General features: G+C 36.4%; 1 protein-coding gene across 5 annotated transcripts in view; it reads right to left on the bottom strand.

The window, feature by feature from the left end:
- The window catches only part of NIPBL (NIPBL cohesin loading factor), a 171993-nt gene that overhangs the window by 53824 nt on the left and 97732 nt on the right, over positions 1-20437 (bottom strand). For 3 of the 5 annotated variants that reach the window (XM_069776865.1, XM_069776868.1, XM_069776867.1), the window contains one exon: positions 8855-10426. The exons of 1 other annotated variant lie outside the window; for it this stretch is intronic. In XM_069776865.1, coding sequence (XP_069632966.1) covers positions 8855-10426 — 1572 coding nt within the window. Of the gene's footprint in view, positions 1-8854; positions 10427-12934; positions 13179-20437 lie in introns of those variants that run through there. One more of the 5 variants, XM_069776869.1, reaches the window with a different exon arrangement.

The following is a 20437-nucleotide window of genomic DNA, read 5'->3' as shown; positions in this document are numbered from 1 at the left end:
CTACTTTATAAAGAAGTTTGGAAAATAAACATCCTTTAAAAATACCTAAGTATTGTTACATATAGCACTCGGGCAGCACTACAGTGCAAAGGGCCACATGACTACCTGTGATGGATGAACAACTTACTGGTTAAAGTTCAAAATTTTTGTCTGTCTCTCAGTGTGCAAATGTAACGATATCCTTTCCACCAGGCTCTCCCTTAAAATGGTCCACTATGTTCTTTATATGGTGCACTGAATCCTTGGTGATCACGGTCCCTTGTTCACCAGCTTCACACTCCTCCAAATAATTCTGTGCCCCGGAGAGTTTCAAGAACAGAAGGGGAAACACAGGGAAATTGCAATCCTTTTCTCAAAGAGGAATTTAAGGTATGAGGAAGGTACATCTGCTCATAAGACAAAAGTTCCACTTTTATCTCAATAACACGCCCTCAGCTGCAAAACACACCATCACATGAATACTGGTGAAAATAACATGAGAAGTAGTGCATTAACTCCAGTGGCTTTGCTCTTTCCTCTCCCATTCTCTGACTTAAAGTTTATTAAGGATAAACAGCTACATCCTATAAGCAGGATATAACCCTTTATTGACCCCCTTACCCTCACCTTTTGACTATATCCATGAAAGGATAACTCCTGAGCTCAGCTCACACACACACACACCAGAAAGAGGGTGGGAGACTGAGATGCCCTCACAACCACCCAAGGGACTGCACCCATACGACTCCCTGCTGCAACGAATTTGGCAGGAGGGAGAGAAACAGTGTTAGGAAGAAGTATGTCCTGTATCATTCCATAGAACCTGCTTGAACATATCTTTCAAAATAACTTTTCCTCACCTGCCCCAATACTGGCACAAAGGGAAGGGTCCCAGCCTTGGGCTAAACAAAAGAAGAGGTTCAGACTCCCTGCTTATATTCCAGTCCTTAGCTCTGGCCTTGAAAAATGGGATGCAGCCAGGTTGGTGGGTCAGAGAAGAATCTGGACACAGCAACAGAATAATTCCATGATACAGTAGAGGTCATCATTGCCCATGGCTAAGCAGCACAGATTCAAAAAGGATTTTACAACAGTACAAAATACTCTCAAAGCAAGAAACATTTTCTGATGGAGGAAAGAGATTTCCAAAGGGTACCCTGAAAGATCCAGGCAGAGAGCAGGGAATATACCCAACACACACTCTCTGAAGATTCCAAGAGAACTCATGTTTACGTCAGTATCAACGATTTCCTCAAGCTCTCTGACTGCTGTGGCAACTATAGCCACAAGTTATTTTATTCCTTATTGCTCTTCACTGGCTTTTTGTCTATATAAAAATCAATAAAAGGAGGCTAGAGCAGTTTAGTTCTACAAGATACTTCATAAAAAATATAGCAGTACTCAGAGTAAAATGGAGTAAGATTAGCAATTTAAATAAATGCAGTGCTGCACAAACGCCCTTACTTTTATGAATCAGTGTCAGGGGACTGCTTTTGGATTTCACTGTCAATGCTTTTGAACGCATGCATTGAAATTTAAGCCAACTCAATTTTTTGTATTAAAAAGTTAAGGTGTTTTGTACAGTTACAAAACACAGCATGCAATTTTCTGTTACTATTGATGTTGGGAATCTGAAATTTATGACTGATGCATTTTCCCAGCCATGTATTCTGATTAATTTAAAAATTGAGCCATTGGGCCTCACCTAAGAAAAAGGACATTCATTAAATAAAATCAAATTATACCTCAATTTTTCTTCTCATAAAAGAACTCCTGTATAGGCAATATAATACAACCAAGACCTTTGCAGAGAATAAGCAAAACAAATGCCATGATTTATACCTGATCTGTAACTATAGGCACATCAAGAAGATCTGCTTTTTCCTCACTCTATCATGGAAACATTCTCAGCCTGTATCATTGAAAATACCACATGAAGCCACTCTCGTTTTGCTTCTTCAAAGTAACTTAATTACATAAGCAACAACAACAAAAGATTGCTGATGTTTTAGCTTTTAATATAGAATACTACAGGAAAGTTCCTCAGAAGGTATTTAAACAGTTTGTATATTTAAGGAACATTTATTTGATGCAAACAGCAGTTCAGTAATTGAGGAACAAAAAAGGTCTGATCCTGTTCTTTTCTGTTCATTGGTAATGTTCCCACGGAGCAAAAGTAAATACCAAATTTCAAGTAAACAGTTTAAATTTTCTTACACAAAACCAGTCACCTAAAACAGCTGAAAATGTCAAGCAACAGAAAAATTTATTTACTAGAAGCAAATGTGAGGCTTTCCCCTATTTGTATTTTGCCAAATTTACCCTTTGTTTAGAAGAAAATTGAAACAAAAAATTTTGAGCACATATCCCTGCACATAAGCCAAGAAATAACATCCATATTTAGATACTTATACACATGAACAGGTCTGCATTGCACATTGTAACCGATGTCAGACAAATTGCTGGCCCATAGTTTTATATATTGCAATGCCCTGTTGCAAAAATTATTTATGCAAAATAGCCTTAGGTATTCCCAGAAGTAAGAGGAACCTGATCAAGAATCCACGTCCACAAACCAAAGGCAGTTTCAGACTTACAACAAATTGCTCTGACAAATTAGGTAATAAATTTCTATCACTTATATATGCCAAAGTAATTTTTCAAAAATGAACTAATTAAACAATGCACTCCTAAATCTCCAAACAGACAAAGCATCATATTTCGGATGTACTAAAGTACAATGAAACTAGGGGGTTTGGTGAAGTTTATTACTGCTGCTAAGAACCAGATGTGCAACACTTGAAGCTCACTCTTACTACTCAGAGAAAACAGCTATGAGAGCAAGAATCGGAATATTTACCTTAGTGGCAAAGACTAAAGTAGGAAATAACTACAGCAGCCACCAGACAAAGCACTGTGCTGAAAATGTCTCCTATTGTACTGGTAACAGATCAACACAAGAAAGGACTCCAGTGTGCAATAGCTGAATCCCTGCTGTCTACCAATACCAGTTTATCCAACGTCTACTTCTGAAAAACTAGCACCAAAAACGAACGCCCCAGAGAGTATGTACAATGCCCATACAAAACCCAACATACTTTCTGGGATAGAATGGACACACCTTACCTAAAAAACCCTGCAAGTAGGAATGATCCATTCCAGTGCAAAGCAAGCTAGAGAAATAAGACCTTCCTAGACTATAGGTATCCTGGTTTCAGCTGGGATAGAGTTAACTGTCTTCCTAGTAGCTGGTGCTATGTTTTGAGTTCAATATGAGAAGAATGTTGATAACACTGATGTTTTCAGTTGTTGCTAAGTAATGTTTAGTCTAAAGTCAAGGATTTTTCAGCTTCTCATGCCCAGCCAGCGAGAAAGCTGGAGGGGCACAAGAAGTTGACACAGGACACAGCCAGGGCAGCTGACCCAAACTGGCCAGCAGGGTATTCCATATCATGGGACGTCCTGCCCAGTATATAAACTGGGGGGAGTGGGGACGGGGGGATTGCCGCTCGGGGACTAACTGGGTGTTGATTGGCGGGTGGTGAGCAATTGCACTGTGCATCATTTGTACTTTCCAATCCTTTTATTATTAATGTTGTCATTTTATTAGTGTTATCATTATCATTATTAGTTTCTTCTTTTCTGTTCTATTAAACCATTCTTCTCTCAACCCATGAGTTTTACTTCTTTTCCCGATTTTCTTCCCCATCCCACTGGGTGGGGGTGGGGGGAGTGAGTGAGCGGCTACGTGATGCTTAGTTGCTGGCTGGGGTTAAACCACAATAGGATTTAAGGCGTTATATGTAGTTTGGCTTCAGCTTTTGACTAAACAACGCCTGAAACATTTTTCAAACTGTGAACCTGTTCAATCCAGAAAGGAGGAAAAAAAAAATTAATGAGGGCTAAATGGACAATGTGTATATTAAAATGGATCCTCTGCAAACCCAACATATCTTTAAATAATTCTAATGCCATGAGGGACAGCCAGCTCCTCTTCTAGCCTTATGAAACTGATGGTTATTTTATAAAATTCCAGTTAAATTTAGAGTTTAAGAAAAACTTTAAAGACCTCAGCTGAGAAGAATCATTATAAACTTCTTGCTGTAAGTCATGAAATATATCCTTTTTTTCTCTGAAATGTGGCATAATTTTCTGTAGAACTTCAGAGAAAGTTCTGACATGCTTGATCCACCTGGTGGTGCATGCACGTGCAAGATGCTTAGTGGGTTATTACTCTGGCCTTCCCACATGCAAATATGGTTGCTACCAGGAACTCCAAGACAGTGATTTCAAATTTCAGATCTGTGGAATCATGGGCTTTCACAATGGTAATCTTTACAAAAGCATAATCTGCAGTAAGCAAGCCAAGTTGCAGCTTTTTCCTATCCAATGGAAATATGTTTTTATTCCAGTTATTTCCTTGCAGCACAGCTGCTTGCCCCACAGATTTCAATGAGTACAACAGTGTGTCTGTTTCAGCATCAAGAGACTTATTTCAGAAATAAATTTCAGTGAACTCTAAAATTTACTTGATGTGTTAATACGCAGAAGCTATTTTGCTCAAAGTTTTGCCAATTTTGTCCTTATAGAAGTCCTATACATGAAGGATTTAAACAACTGTTCAAAATTTATACTCCCTTTTTGTCCACAGTTTTCAGCTGTACCAGAAAGTATTCGTGAGTAGCTCTGCTGTGCTAGCTAGAAATCTGTGAGAGGCATCACAAGTTGGCTCACTGAGCCAACACAATCTGGATACAGCTTCTCCTCCTCGAATACCCCCTTTCTTGTCACTCCAACCTAGAAGATAAGCACCTAATTGATTACTCTGCTTCATAAGTGAGACTGTTTCCAGCAGTGCTAGAACTCAAAGATGGACCATCATGTTACACAAATGCCAAATTATAGTTACTATAGGCTCTGAAAAAGTCACCTGGAATTAAAAACAACAAAGAAACAAAAAACCCCCACAACTCAACCAAACAAAAAACCCGCACAATACACAAAAACGCAACAAACCACACAAGCACAGAACACAGAAAAATCTAGAAGCATTGTTTTAACTCTACAACATGAAGATGATTAAGCAGGAAATTTTTTAGCTGATTCTGTAACAATACGTAAGAAGAGCACCCTTGAAGAAATGCCAAATCTCCACTCAAATTTCAGATCATAGCAGCAGAGAACATAGTATATTTAGTAAGACTTGTAGTGCGCAACAAAAACCTGCGTTTAAGTTCTGTGTTGTACAGATAATGAAATCCTATAACAATCTACACAATGAAGGACTAGCATTCAGATCAGATTTTTTAATTTTTTTTTTGAACAACACTTTTCAGGTGGTACTGGAAGACCCAAAAGGTGTTTCTGCACAAGTCTTAAAAAACACACACTTATTTCCTAGAACTAAAACTTGCATTACATATATCATACTTATTTTGGAAAGGCAATCCTTCAAACATATTATAAACCAACTCAGACATCTCCTTATACAGACAGTTACACTATCTCTCATTACTCATATCTGTTTCATACTTTAACAAAGGAAAATTTATCTTGTTCAGAATGCGGTAACTGTGAAACTTAACAGCTCCCATCCCAACATAGCTGATCAGTATAGTTCTAAGAAACAGCACAGAAGGTATTCACTGAGGCTCTGAAAAGAAAGGATAGCAAACATGACCTCCTCATTGCAGGCACAAACTCAAAGGGAAAAGTTTCATGGATCCCCCAACAATACACATTTGCATTAAATCCAGGATAAAAGGCATTCACCAATGTTAAAATCAGAAGAAAAAAGTGTTACAATTCATTGTGACCCAGACAAAACAGGCCACAAAATTTCACCATAAGACCCCTTAACAAAAATATTATGAAAAAAATTTCCATAACTTTCCTGTGAGCTAGAGTCAATCTTTCAGAAAAATGCTCAAAGATCGGGAGAAAGAGAAAAACGTCACTTCTTTCTTGTAAATGCCAAAAGAGACTGTTGGGATGATTCAATATTAACAGTCGCACACTACGGCTATCCCTCCCATTCATATAATAACAAAATTTCAAACCTGTCTATAAAATTTGATTAAAATATTACTTTGTCTTTTTGCAATACAATACAAGGCTTATCCACATGCACAATAAAGGTATGATTTTCAAATTTAAAATTTACTGAAACATTATAAAAAGTTATATAGACTTCCAGTTTGCAAAGTATTAATTTTAACTTAAAACATGTCAATTTCACTGAGTTTTATAATGAATGGGCATTAGGCCCTTAAGACAAAATGACTATCTAAATAGTGTTTTGAACTAGCTGAACTAATCCTATTTTAAACTGGATTTCAGATAAATCATAGCAATGATGTTGTACGTGACAAAGGCAGGAAAAGACATTTTCTTGGGGGATGGATGGATGATAAAGCAAAAACAAAGCACAAGAAATACAAGGAATTAAAGTAAGGAAAGATAAAGCAAAATATACTAAGCTACATGGAGTAAGGATGTGAGAAGTGGAATAATGATGCTAAAAGGCAACACTAGAAAATATTTGCTACAATCTTTTAAGAAATATAGGATGAAGTAAATAAAGAATGTTTATGAAAATTATATTTCCTAGTGTATTAAAATGTTTGTAACTGAAAATGGCACAGAGTAAAACAGTGAATACTATTTCTCTCAACTGGAGTGAGCACACTGTGGTGATGGCATGAATATTTTCTGTATCAGTCAGTTGTTGACAAATACACTTTTGGCTTATGAAGAGATAGCTTTAGAAATTATGAAGCTTTTGAAACACTGGAGTTCACCTAGTTATTTAGCATAATATATCCTAGGAAGTAAGTTACCAGGAAGTTGGGCAAAAGAAATGTAAAGCTAAAAATACACATGAAAAATCTTAAGTTCAAAGATACTTTCTACAAAACCTGCCTGGCTGAACACTCAAAACTTGATTTGTAAGCGAAACATAGTTACAACATTATTCTTCCCACAAAACCTATTTCTAGTATCATTGTAAGAACCTTCTTCTGAATACCACAGCAAAAACACCAATACCAGATTCAAACATTTTCCTTCCCTGGAAAATATGTCCCAAGTTACCTGAGAGCATGTAAAAAATACATGAATTCAGAAAACAAAAAATACACAAAAACATTGCAGAAAAGTTATAAACCTGACTTTAAAATTAATGAGTTGCTCATGTGTGACACAGCTACTGGAGTCATACCAATCAGACAAGAGTTATTAAAACTGTTACACATTTCTAAAAAATTCTATATAAATAACCACATACAATACAGACTACAAGTACTTCAGAAACATTTTAGAAAGCATACATGCACTGTATATGGCTCTGAGGGCTCTAAAAATTACTGATTTTCTGCACATAGAATTGTGTGAATTCAAAATCTATCCTTCACAGACTAGAGCTGAGTTCCATCAGAAGGTTTTCAGTATTCCCTATCAAGAACATGAAGGTTTCATCTGAAATCCTTAGACTAAACTGACAACAAAGATGTCATAATTTATGTCTAACTCTAGATACCCATTATTAGAAATGGAAATTTTGCCTGTTCAGAACCTCAAAAAGGGACAGGGGAAAGGTTCATATTTCCAGGATAAAGACAAAATAATTAACAAGGAGGCTAACAGTTTACAAATAAGTAATACATGTCCTGAATTATTACATCTTTAAGAGTTAATACAAACAGGTTAGTAGCTAGAACAGACGTCGCACAATAATTTCATTATACAGATATCACCTCTGTACATGTGCACATAAACACTTATACATTCAAACAGATGATTTCTACATATTTCTTATCAGATAAACTACATAAGAAAACATTTTAATCTTGAATTCATGATATACCTGGAACTGCATTCATACATCATCCTGCATACAGCTGAAATCCTCTCCCCTGCCACTTGATTTGTCTATTTTGAGACATGACAACTCTATAAACATAACTATGTAAGAAATTTAAATGCTTTAAATGCTAAACATTAAAAAAGAAAGGAACCCTGAACAGTTCGAAACATCGATTTCACAATCTGAAATGATCTACTTCAGTCTGAAACCAAATTAAGAGCACCAAGAAGAAAAGCAGTCTTATAAAAAAGGTGTTAAATGCGCAGAAGAGACAATCAATCAAATATCAAACCTACAAACTACTCTGAATTATTTCCTGTCCATATTACTAATTTGAAAATGCCAGCCAACTGTTTACCAGTTCTTTTCCTCTCTCTGCATACAATGGACCCTAGAACCAATGATGTCTGAATTCTCCTAAAGACAGAACCTTTTTGTCAGCTTATCGTCACAGAACCTCAAGCATGGAGGCTCCCCAACAGACTTGTGTTTATAGTGTAAAAGAGGCAGATAGGACTTTGTAACTGCATTCTTATCGCATCATGTGAAAACTTGCCTTGGAAAACCACATTTCAGTTCCAGTTAAAAATAGAAAAGAATCTTAGGGCTTGTATACATAGTATTTGCCACCACTCCAGCTACACTGATTTAGTTACAGTAGGACCAGTATCTTATACAGACACACTTAAACCATCATACGTACAGCAGTTATGTTTCACTGGACAAATTACCAGGTTAAACCAATGTAGCTGAAATACACCTTAAGGCCACTTAAGTGTTCCCACATTAGGTACCTTCCTGGGAGTAAATAAATCATTTCACGTACATCGTAGCAAGATTTCCAATAATGACGAGCCCATAGACGAGTTTCATTTTGTTCCCCAAAATCACCAAATAAACAAGCATATAAACTATCAAATGTTTGCATTTAATTTCTAACCACAGAAGTAGCAAATCTAAAAGAACATGAGTGTAAAAGATACAATGCAATTAATAATAAAAAAATCTTACCTTTATTAGATTTGGATGACTTGTTCTTGTTAGGCTTAAAACAAGAGCCCCTTGATTTATCTTCTCTATCCTTAATAAATTTCTGCACATCATCCAAAGAAAGCTTTTGAAGGACAACTACAGGCTTAGCTCCTTTATTTAGATCTTCAACTAGCCCAATCTTCTCTACTTTGTCCTTCTGTTCACCTCTAAATTCAGTTTTCCTTGACTCCTGAGTAACATTGCCATCTTTATCACGCTTGATTTTTGGAATGACAAAATGTTTCAATGCACCAGATCTTGCTCCCAACAAATAACTGGGAAACTCTGCTTTATTGTCAGCATGTGCTTTATTACTATCTACTTTACTCTTATTACCATCTGTCCTTCGTTCATCCTTGCTGTTGGGTGATTTAAAACCAGGTTTATCAGGTCTTGATTTACTAGAATCTCCTTTACCTTCCTGTTTAATACGAGGGCTGTCAGGTCTTGATTTCTGATCCCCAGAAGAAAACCTTTCCCTTGATTCACCAGACTCATGCCTATGTTTCCTTTCAAATTTCTCAGGTTTTGAACCATCAGATTTAATACCATGCTTAGAATCATGTTCATTTTTGTTTGAAGATCTCAAATATTCAGGCCTTCTAATCTTGGATGGATCTCCTCTGTATCTCTCTGACTCCCCCCTGTCCTCAGACCTTTGTTTAAGGCTATCATGGTCACGTCTTGGTGTATCAGAAACTGAACGCCCATCAGGCCTTTGTTTTGTTGGATCAGATCTACTTTCAGGTTTTACCCTTGAAAGATCAGATTTCACATCTAGTTTATGCCTAGGTATTTCAATTTTCTTATCTGACAATGGTTTACTGGAGTCCCTCCTATTATCATGTCTATGTTTTGGCGTTTCAGGCCTGCCTTCACTCTTCTGTTTTGGCGTTTCAGGCCTTCCTTCACTCTTCTGTTTTGGCGTTTCAGGCCTGCCTTCACTCTTCTGTTTTGGCGTTTCAGGCCTCTGCCTTATTTCCTGTTTGCCATTATTTTGTTTTCCGTCATTTTGTTTCATCTCCATTTGCCTGCTCTCGTTTTGTTTTGATTCTGTCTGTCTGTTCTCATTTTGTTTCACTTCCATTTGTCTGCTTTCATGCTTGCTTTCATGTTTAGCTTCTAACTGTTTATTCTCATTGTGTTTACTTTCCAACCGTCTGCTCTCATTTTGCTGAAATTCCATTTGCCTGTTTTCATTTTGCTGGATATCTGTCTTTTGACCCTCAAAGTCTGACTTTTTCCTAAAAATCTCAGGATGGTTTTCAGGTTTGAATTTAAGAACTCCAACACTGTCTTCTTGGGGAACACACATAAACCCGTCATTATACTGCTTAATTTCTTCAGGTTTTCTGATGGTGTCCAAATCCTGAGTTACTGCTGCCTGAGAGTCTGCTCTTCCTGCTTGCTGCAGATCAATACTAACCATCAATGCTGGCCTTGCCCCATTTCCTGCAGAACCTGTCTCCTGAGAAGCTGCTCTATTTGCTCCGGTAGCACCTCCAACCTCCTGTGGTTTATTTTCTTGTTTTCGCTTCTTCAGAGGCTTATCTGCAAGTTAAAAAAGAAAAATCACAAATTATATATATAGACTGGTAAATGTCCAAGCAAGAATGTCTGTTCCTCTCCACTCCCACCAATTAATCCTCCTCAGCATGTATGTGCACGCAGAACAAAATCCATTTAATTTAAAAGCAAGAACAGAACTTCTCTAGCTAATAACTTTTCAATCTATTCAGACTACCATTCATTGTCAGTCTATCACAGCTGCCAATTAATCATTAAAAAAAACCACCCTCAAAACATATGAAACCAAAATTCCTGTATAATTCCCAAAAGAAGCACCTAATAAAGCAGCTGCAATACATAAAGATCAAAAAAAACCCAAACCACCCACTAAAAACCCTCAAACTAATCAATTACGCTTGAAGCAAAAGTCTACAAAGACAAAGTTAAGGTGTACCTCCGCAAACTGCTTTTTGAGGAACACTACTATAAAAGATTCTCTTCTGCAGATTCAGCCTGCTTCATTATACATGAACTAAGCAAGGATCTGCAATGATTAAGACAGAGGTTCTCCCTGCTTGGTTCAGTGCATCAGTTGGACTTCACACATATTTTAGCCAGGGAACACACAAACAATGAACAAAAATGATTAAAATAACTCCAACACTCCATGCTTCTCCTTAAAGCAAAGCAGTATACCAAGAGTTGGAGTCTATACCGTAACACATACGTATCGGGGGGGACACACTAAACACTTAAAAGCTTCAGTATTTTCCCTTTGCAATCATGATGCTTTTCATGGATTAAATAAAAAGTTCAGTGATAATTTTATGTAGTGTCAAGAGCTTGACTCTGCAATCAATAAGCCTTTCAGTTTATACTGAAAAAAATCATTAAGAGTAGAATACAGAAAAATAAAGTGAGCCAACTACAAACCCTGTAATTTGGTAGAATTCATAGAAATGAGAAGCACATGGAAGTATCCAAAAGAGTATGTTCTATTCATTTAAACTACAACCTATTCATATTATCAACATGGTACTGTAAACTAAAATTAATTTCTGCCATGAAAACCAAAAGCGCTACCTGCACTAGGGCTTATATTCTCAACTATCATTCTGTAATATGTAAAAAAAAAAAATTACTTTCTCTGTAATCAGGGAATATGACTTCAAGCCTAAGGAATGACTAAACATAGGTTGGAAATTCTGTTGTAGACCTATTGTCAAAATGTCTAGATCACAAATGCAATATCAGAAAAACAACTTATTTTGTGCCTAGATTTGTGGTCCCTTATCACCAGATGCAATGAGACAGGTCTCTTTTTGGGAACAGGAGAATGAATGGCAAGGAGGATGTAATCAAGGAATAGGAAATAAATTCCAAGGGGGGAAAAAAAAACCACCACCGCCCTCTGAAATTGTAAACCAGAATTCTAACACATGATGTCTAATTTCTTCTGTATTTGTAGAAGACTCTTATTTAGAAGCATTAAAACTTTGAAGGATCATCTCCAAAATTAACATTAGAAGACAATAACAAGTAGTAACATGGCCAGTGATGTGAACAGGCTTTTTTCCCCATCATTTTCATTCTCAAATCTATTTGTGCATCTCTAATTTCCTAAAACTCAAAAATTATGTATAAAATTTAATAGCTGGAAGACCGTAAAGACAGATACAATAAACTCCATGCAGAAACTGGTCAACTGCAAATAAAGAACTTTTCAAAGTTCAACAAAAACCTGTAGGAATGCCTGCCAACTTTATGAAAGACATGTGAAGCAAAATAAATTTGCCAAATCAAAGGTGCAGATTTTTAGCATGGAGATTTTTTTTTCTGTGCTACAGTAACTGTCGGATTCAAATGAGAACTTATATAGATTAATTTCCCTACACTACTGATTAAAAAGAATATATTTTTTTTAAACCTTCATGCAGTGACAAAAAATCTTTTTCTCCCTGTGACTATGAGGGCTTTGACCTCACTAAGCTTCATGGCAGGTCTTAGGAATGGTCATGACGTAGAAGCTTCCAGACTATCAGGTTTCAAATTTGACTTTTTTTTTTTTTTTTAAACAGATACATTAATACACATACATCCACACGCATCATTACCTAATTTCTCAATTAAAACTCTTTAAATTTTGAAACACAAACTGAGAAACTTTCTTATGAAAAAGTCAGTCAGCTTTTTCATTTTAACCCACAAATGTCAGCCACACTGAGAAAGTCCTGTGAAGCTCTGATCTAACAGTATCTAACAGTAGCCTTTAAGACATTACTGTTATCAGTTATCTGCCCCATTCCTTCAACTGAGGTTATCACCTGTAGCAGAAGGGAACACGCATTCATATTTCCACAAGTGCGTTTCATTGTCCAATGTATCACCTTAAGGCACTAGCAAAGATGGTTTGCAATAACCTACCAGGCTGAACAAGTCAGTTAAGAGACAAGCAAATGTTTCCCTCTGCTACCCCTCCTATAGGAGCAAGGCAGATGGCCAGGAGCTGTGATGCCTTAAACAGCTGTAGCTGGATCAACCAAAACTCACCTTTCAGAGCCCTCATGCTGAAGGCTCCAAGATTAAACAACCAAAATAATTCAAGTAGGACCAATTTTCTTGCTTGAACTTCTGTAACTGACCAGGCTCAAATTGCTGTTGCTCTTCATCATCCAAAACGTCAAATTGTAAGTTGAGAACATATAAGTGGATGCTCACATCACAACTTGGCATACATATTCCCTCTAAATACAAAGCTCTTCTGATGCACCTTCTTCATTTCTCTTGACAACTGAATACTGATGTTTTAGTAAGTTATTATAACCACAACCTGTTGGCATCTTATCTGAGAAGAAAGGGACACCTTCAATGTTTTCTTCTCCTAAATGGCAAGGTGATTGCAGACAGAGTTACAGATTAGTCACAGATTTCTTCATATTTCCAGTGCAGCTTGATGGCGATCCTCAAAACTAGACTTGATCATTACTGGTTTGCCTCTATGAGATTTCTGGATCTAGGACAAAAAAAGCTGGCCCAAATATATGAAAATATCAGGTTGAACAAGGGCACAAAAGGTAGGATGAGTATATAGTACCACTATCTTCATTGAGCATAATGAAAAAACTCCACTGGATGAGCACAAAAACTTTTTAAGTTGCCATGAGAGCTGCAGAAATCTGAAAGCTGAAATACACCATTGGGCTTCAAGGGCTTTATGAAATCTTGAACTCACTTTGAACTGTATGAAAGTAATCAATGGAGAATCAGAGGCCAGGAGAGAGAAATGACCCTCTGAAAACAGATGTCTTCATATCTTCTCTTTTACAACCAAACATATGCAAGTTTGCACACATCTACTTTGTTAAGTCATGAGTCCTGAGACCCCTTAAGGGTTTTGACCAACAGATGAGTTTAGGAACTTTTACAATATCCATTCAACTATACTTTGTATCCTTCAAGGCATCAGTATGCAGGCTTCATCCACTTCATTCCACAGATAGTAGAACTTTGGTTATTATCAGGATATAAGACTTTGACAAAATATCAGGCTAATGCTTTTCTTTCAAATACTGCAGACCTGGATTCAAAGCTTGCCACAGTTCTGACCATGTAGACTTCTCTTGAGACCAATAAAGTATGATCAGGATCTTTTTGCTTCACTCTTTGTAACAGTTTTTACAATAAAACGAATTTGTAGTAAGCCACAGAAGAGCTTTCTGACTATATTAGAGATAAGGTATCCAAGTCTGTCGTTTCTTCAGATTCTTTTCTTTTTAGAAATATTATTCACTTCCCCCCAGCCCCGCCCCTGAATGTAGAAACATCCAAAATATATCTACACTTTGTTCAAATACTTGAACAAATTTATGACAGTTCAGAGCACAGTCTGATCCCAGTTTATTCTCTTATGTATACATCATTTTGGCTTCGCAAATTCGCATGGATGTTCTCTTTACACTGCAATGTGCTCACCAAAAGGCAGTACCATGGTACTCAAAGCAAGATCATAAGCTACCTTATTCTAAAAAATAGTAGAGATGTTCTGTCAAATTGAATGGGTCACTGTGGTGCAAGAAACAAAACATTACAGGAACCACAAATTTGAAGTGGAAAAAACATTAGCTGGATTTCCAGGCAGTTATCTCTCACCTGTCCTCTTATGAACAGTATTCCTGGAGACAGGTTGTGGCCTTCATCTTTGGAAATATCTGTCTGTCAAAATGATGAGTACTTTCAGCTTTAGAAATTAATTAATTACTATGGAACCTTTGTGCAAGAAACATTGCACTGGAATAACCACAGATACCTTTGAATACATTTCTGCTGAAACTGCAAGTCAATCATGATTTGATGAATATCCATCCTGAAAACGGATATGCTTGGAAGCTGAGCAAGTGTTACGGACAGCAACTGGATGAGGGTAGCTGTATCTCCATTCTTCCATTTAACCTGAAATCTTTCCAAAGAGCAGCCAGAACACCATTAGTGCTGAAGTCTCCTATGTTACTGCTTTTTTGCAAACCTGATGATTGCCCTAAGTCCCAGATTAAACTCTTTCAACAAATGAGTAAATAGAATGATAACCTAAAAACTTCTAGAACTGCTTGTCCTAGCAAACTGAAATGGGCCTTTTGTAAATATCTGTGAAAAGGTAACAAGTCTAAATAATAACGATGCGCATGGTTGCTAAGCTTCATTTTAGCAGAATGATAACACTCCACTCTACTCTGTTAATACTGTTTGGTAGACTCCAAAACCCAGAGATTTCTGAATGATCTTGAAGGATCTTGAAGACACAACAGATAAATTATCACTTCCCCATTTACATCTTGTAAGGAATTCAGTTGGACACTTCATATCCAAGATGGTTAGATGTGAATGTACTCCTCTTCAGAACCACAAAGAAGATTGATCCTCTAATGCCAAATTCTGGATGAACCATTTTGATGACTCCAATACAAACTTTCTTTTTTTGAAGTGTAACAATTAAGAGTTGTATATTTTAAAGCTCTAACACTCTTCAGAGATTACTGGGATATGCCTCCACTCACTTCAAATACCACTTATTTGAATTATTTAAATCAGCAATGAATAAATTTAAACCAGATATACCAGTCCTAAGCAATTATTACTTATTGGCAAACCTTCTGTTTTTTAACAACATCAGAGACAAGTCAGCTAGAGGGCAATTACAAGCTTAACTTATTTAAGCTAACCATCAAGATCAGGAATTTTAACAGGCAACACGTAACTATAAGTCTAAATAATACACCTTTGTTTACTGATAACTGTTTTCTTTTCTTAGTTATTTTTCACAGATCTCTTCAAAGTTGTCCAAGCGCCCTGCCCCGCCAACAAACAGTATTCTGTAGATGACAAGAATCTAACCTAATCAATCTAATCTGGATACAAGGAAGGTTTAAAATTACTTTAATGGTACTGATGGATGACCTGTCAATGGAGTGAGGGCAAATATCCATTCTTATCTTTCTAATCCTTCATGAACATTCAGCATTATGGACCATGAGAGTTTGCTCTCACCTGGTCTCCCCCCAAAGCCACATTCCAATAAACAAAGAATTGAACAACCAAAGAGAACTCTTCCAATCAGTAGAAGAGATTCCCACAGTACTGCTCCTCCTCTTGAAGGAGAGACTCAGCAAACACAGGTCAAAAATTTTATTCTTACTGCTTGCTCCCCTACAGAAGAAACTAAGAAAGTACACTCATGAATCTGGTATAGGAAGCTTTATAGAACACAATGTAATTCCAAAGTCTCCAAAGTAGAGACCAGAAGGCTTCCAGCTGCTGCAGGGCAAGAGATTTCTGAGAATTTGAACAGAAACAGCTGCTAACTTTTAGCAATCCATTAGAAGACTATCAAACTTCTGGTCACTGTGCAAAAAGGAAACCCCATCAGGAGGGATGTCCTAACTCATTCAGGACAAAACGCAAAAAGACTACAGGAGTCTCTGACACGCCTTAGGGTGTAGCAGACTTCAGAATCTTCAAAGTTTTGCTTGTTTTATTAAATATAACAAGAATGTAATCAGTATAACTGGAGAATGAAATATGATCTTATGAATTTTTCTGCTCAAGTATGTCTGGTACCTAATTATTCCCTATCAACTATAGTAATACAAAAATAAAAAAATCACACTAGAAAATAACGAGAATTGAACTACAGAAAAGTATAACCAAGCATCCACACTTGTTTAAAGATTGGAAGCTGTAACTTAACCTCGCTGAATCTAATACTGCTTTTACGAACAATATGATTTTAATTTATTTATGAGATAGATTTTTGGACACAAATGCTGGGTTTTAATCCATGTGATTGCCTTGTGAAGAATTATAGTTTCGTAAACTCAATTGTTAAAATATCTGAGCAAAACCTGAAGTGCAATTACTTTGAAATACACAATACAGCACCTAATTTCACAAGAAAAATGCAACACACTAACAGCAGACTTGATGAAAACTACTTATTTTATGTATCACTTACAGATTAACATATCCAATTAGGTTTTAGGTTTGTTTGTATAAACTGCAAACTTTAGAAATAAGCAATGGCTTAGAAATCTCCCTTCCAAATGCTGACTTTATTCTGACACCATACCTTGCACTCAAAAGTATCTTCAATTAACTAGATCCAATAACATTTATACTGCATGATAATGAAAAAAGTCTGCATCTTCTTAGGTTGATGTCACAGTGAACTTAGTGACTATGAACTATAGAAATGCTGGGCTTAAACTCTTAAAAATGTTTATTATTTATACATGCCATTTCTTTAACAAGAGATTATAGAGAAGTGACTGCCCTGCAACAAAATAAAGTCATTACTGGGTAAGTAATATTATAAATCTTCCCATCCATCTAACAGGTACAATCAAGGGCATATGCTACATGCAAGCTGTATTTAATTTTCTGATCTTAGTTTATGCTACAGATAAAAAAAAAAATAGACTTCTTGCCAAACTGCTAGGTGTTAGTTATTTTCTAGACCTGCTTACAAGAGCAGGTTTCTGCGCTACCTTATGTAAAAAACAACCTGGGATAAACAGGGGAATTTGATTCCATGCTACAGAAGAGCACCAAAATAAACACCATTAAAAAAATTTGCCTCTACTTTTTTTTTAAGCATGTTTTTCATTCAATCAGTATTTCATTCTTTCTAAAAAGAAACATAAGAGAAAGTAGTTTTTCCTAGATAGAAGGAAACATTGCAACACTTCACTGCAATTTCTCTACATAGAAGAGGAATTTCTTCCCCTTACTTTTCTTAAAACACATCTGAACACATTCACAAAAAAAATCTCTCATCTACAGGAACTAGAGGCTGCAAAGCTGCTTTTATCTTGGGAAAGCTATATGAGTTTCATCCATTACATCACACTATGAACTGCAGACCTAATGAAAGCTTGTATAAACAAAATACATGATACCTAATCTTCACATTGTCGTACTATGTATACACACAATCATTTATATTTTACCCTGTCTCACTACTTCTGGCATTAGTGATTGTAATCTTCTGCAAGATTACTATGCAAATGACTACACTTGTAGCTCAATTTTTAAGGAAATAAAACTCCTATAACGTATTTTTGGAAATGAATGCTAATATACTGATTATAATTACACATTCTGTCATTTCATGAATTGGCTACATAAAATTAGATGTAAACGAACTATTCATTCTTAATAGTGTTCTTCTATTAGTTTCTTCTTTGGGGAACTTTTGTGGGGGAGACAGGTAATGGGGAGAAAGGGAGAGGAGCTGGACAAGAACTTAAAAGGTAAGAGAAAAAGGTTACTTACCTATACCTGTAGTTTTGAGAGTTTTGCTCCGGCAGATTCACACTCTTGGGTTGTGTGTCTCTGCTGCTATGGGCTTGGAACGAACTAAAAAAAGAAGGGCCCACAGCAGGCATCCAAATGCCCCCTAACTGATCCAATTATTGGAAATAAAGTTATTACAGCTTCACTTCTTCCTAATTCAAAGAATCCACAGTAAGATTCCAAAGAAGTGGGTAAAATGGATCCTCAGAGGTAAAATATATAGGGAAAAAAACACAGATACGAGTAGGTTTGTCTCATTTTAAAAATGCCTCTAATGCTTTTAAGTTTAAAAAAAATATTAGCCTCTCGACGAAATGGTTAGTGATTAATGATTTCATTACTCTTCTCACAAACTCCAGAAAACAGTGCCTTTTACAAGTAAAAGCAGAACTCCTTAGTTTGTTCAGACAGGTGCATTATATAAAAGTGTCTTTGAAGCAGCCTAAAATCTAACAGTGAACACACAATACCATGTATGGAAGAGCTTAAATTAAAATTTAGCAAATCTGTATAAAATAAACAACTAAAGCAATTTGAAAAAGAGTTTCTGAAGAAAGATGGGTTACTCTCTGGTTTTTTGAGTAATTTTCATGGTTATCTTCCCTTCTCCCCTTCCTAGAAGACTCAGAGCTCCTTTTAACATTAATATCTTAAATATTTTTGATTCACAGTATTTGGGTTTTTTTAGAAAAGCATGAAAGACCTTGAGGTATAAACCTTGAACCTGAAAATTAATTCAGTAGCAGGTCTAAGTCTTGAAGAACAAGAAGAACTTAATGTAATGTTCTAGGAAAGGCTTAGACTGAAAGTGACTGACTAGCTTTGAACTACTTGACTACACACAAAAATAACCCACTTGCATCTGAACCGTGGTAAAGCACGAATTAATGCATAGCACTGAGGTTACCAAAATGCGGTTTCTCCCTCAACATTCCCACCCCCGCCCCAAGGGAAAAAAGATTCCTGAGAAGAACAGAAATTCCTGGGACATAATTTTCTAAAACTCAACATGATTTCCTGCACTTTCTTGGAGTAGTCAACTTCAGAATGTGAGCAAAGCACAACTCCAGTTAAGTGAACAAAATAGGTTCACAATATGGACCTCTACTTGTTTCAAAAGTATTCAACAGCACCAAAAAGTATAGGAAATGTAACTACTGATGGTGATTAGAAGAGAAGAAAGTGTGTGTGAAGCTTCACTACCTTTCTAAAGAAATTATATCATCAAAATATCACAATGCACCTAAGCAGAGGATGGTTCACTTGTCAAATTGCTGTGGAAAAAGATAATCCCTTTCTGTATTAGCCCTTCCAAATCACTTTTTTTTCCAACTCAGGTAATCCGAGTCTTGATAAATAATAGCTGGATCTATCTGTAATACTGTACAACCTTTCAAAAGAGAAGATATGATCTAGTACTGATTGACAACTTGTATCTGATGAAGGTAAGAGAGGCCATTTTGAGTGGGGTAATGGGAACTGAAGACCTCAGGTATGTCATGTTCCATGGACTGATTTATTTGTTCTGAGACTATTAAACATAATAGATGTAACTTTTGCTGCCAAGTGCCTTCATCTCCAAAATCTCCAGCTATTCCTTTCGTTAACAGATACAGACAAACTATTTGCAAAATTAATCAATACAGAGAGACTTCTTTGATGAAAAAAGTAGTAAGAGGAGAAGGACTCTTGTCCTTCCTCATAGAGAACAGGGACGAAACCAACCTTTTCACTTCACACCTCTCTATCATGATGGAAAGACCACATTACCCACTTAATCCAAGATCCAAATAGACTAAAAGGATAGAATTATAAAAACACAGCTCTGAAAAGCACTCGGATATGAGGCAAAAGGTCTATATTATAAAATCACTTCTTATGCATATCTGACATACATTAGGTCAAATCTGCCAGATTTCGCATTAGTGATTTTTGCACTAGGAATTCCTTTTTCAGAAAGCAAAAGCATGACAATGAGGCTCGAGAAAGATATGCGCCTTTTCAAAGAAGGCACTTTGGCAAAACCTTGTGTTAGTTCCACCTCTGAAACAGAAGCTGTCTCCCACTTTGAGACACTTTGATAGAAGCGAAATATTTTAACAGTTTTGTTAGAATTAACGATATATTACAGAAAGTACTGTAATTACCAAAGGGCTCAAATCCCTGTTTCCCACCTGTACCAAACACAAACAAGGACCTCAGCATTGC

The sequence above is a fragment of the Haliaeetus albicilla genome, chromosome Z, assembly GCF_947461875.1.
Source record: "Haliaeetus albicilla chromosome Z, bHalAlb1.1, whole genome shotgun sequence".
In the NCBI taxonomy this organism is placed as follows: domain Eukaryota; kingdom Metazoa; phylum Chordata; class Aves; order Accipitriformes; family Accipitridae; genus Haliaeetus; species Haliaeetus albicilla.
The sequence above is the reverse complement of the archived record's forward strand: the minus strand, read 5'-3'. Positions and strand labels throughout refer to the sequence as shown.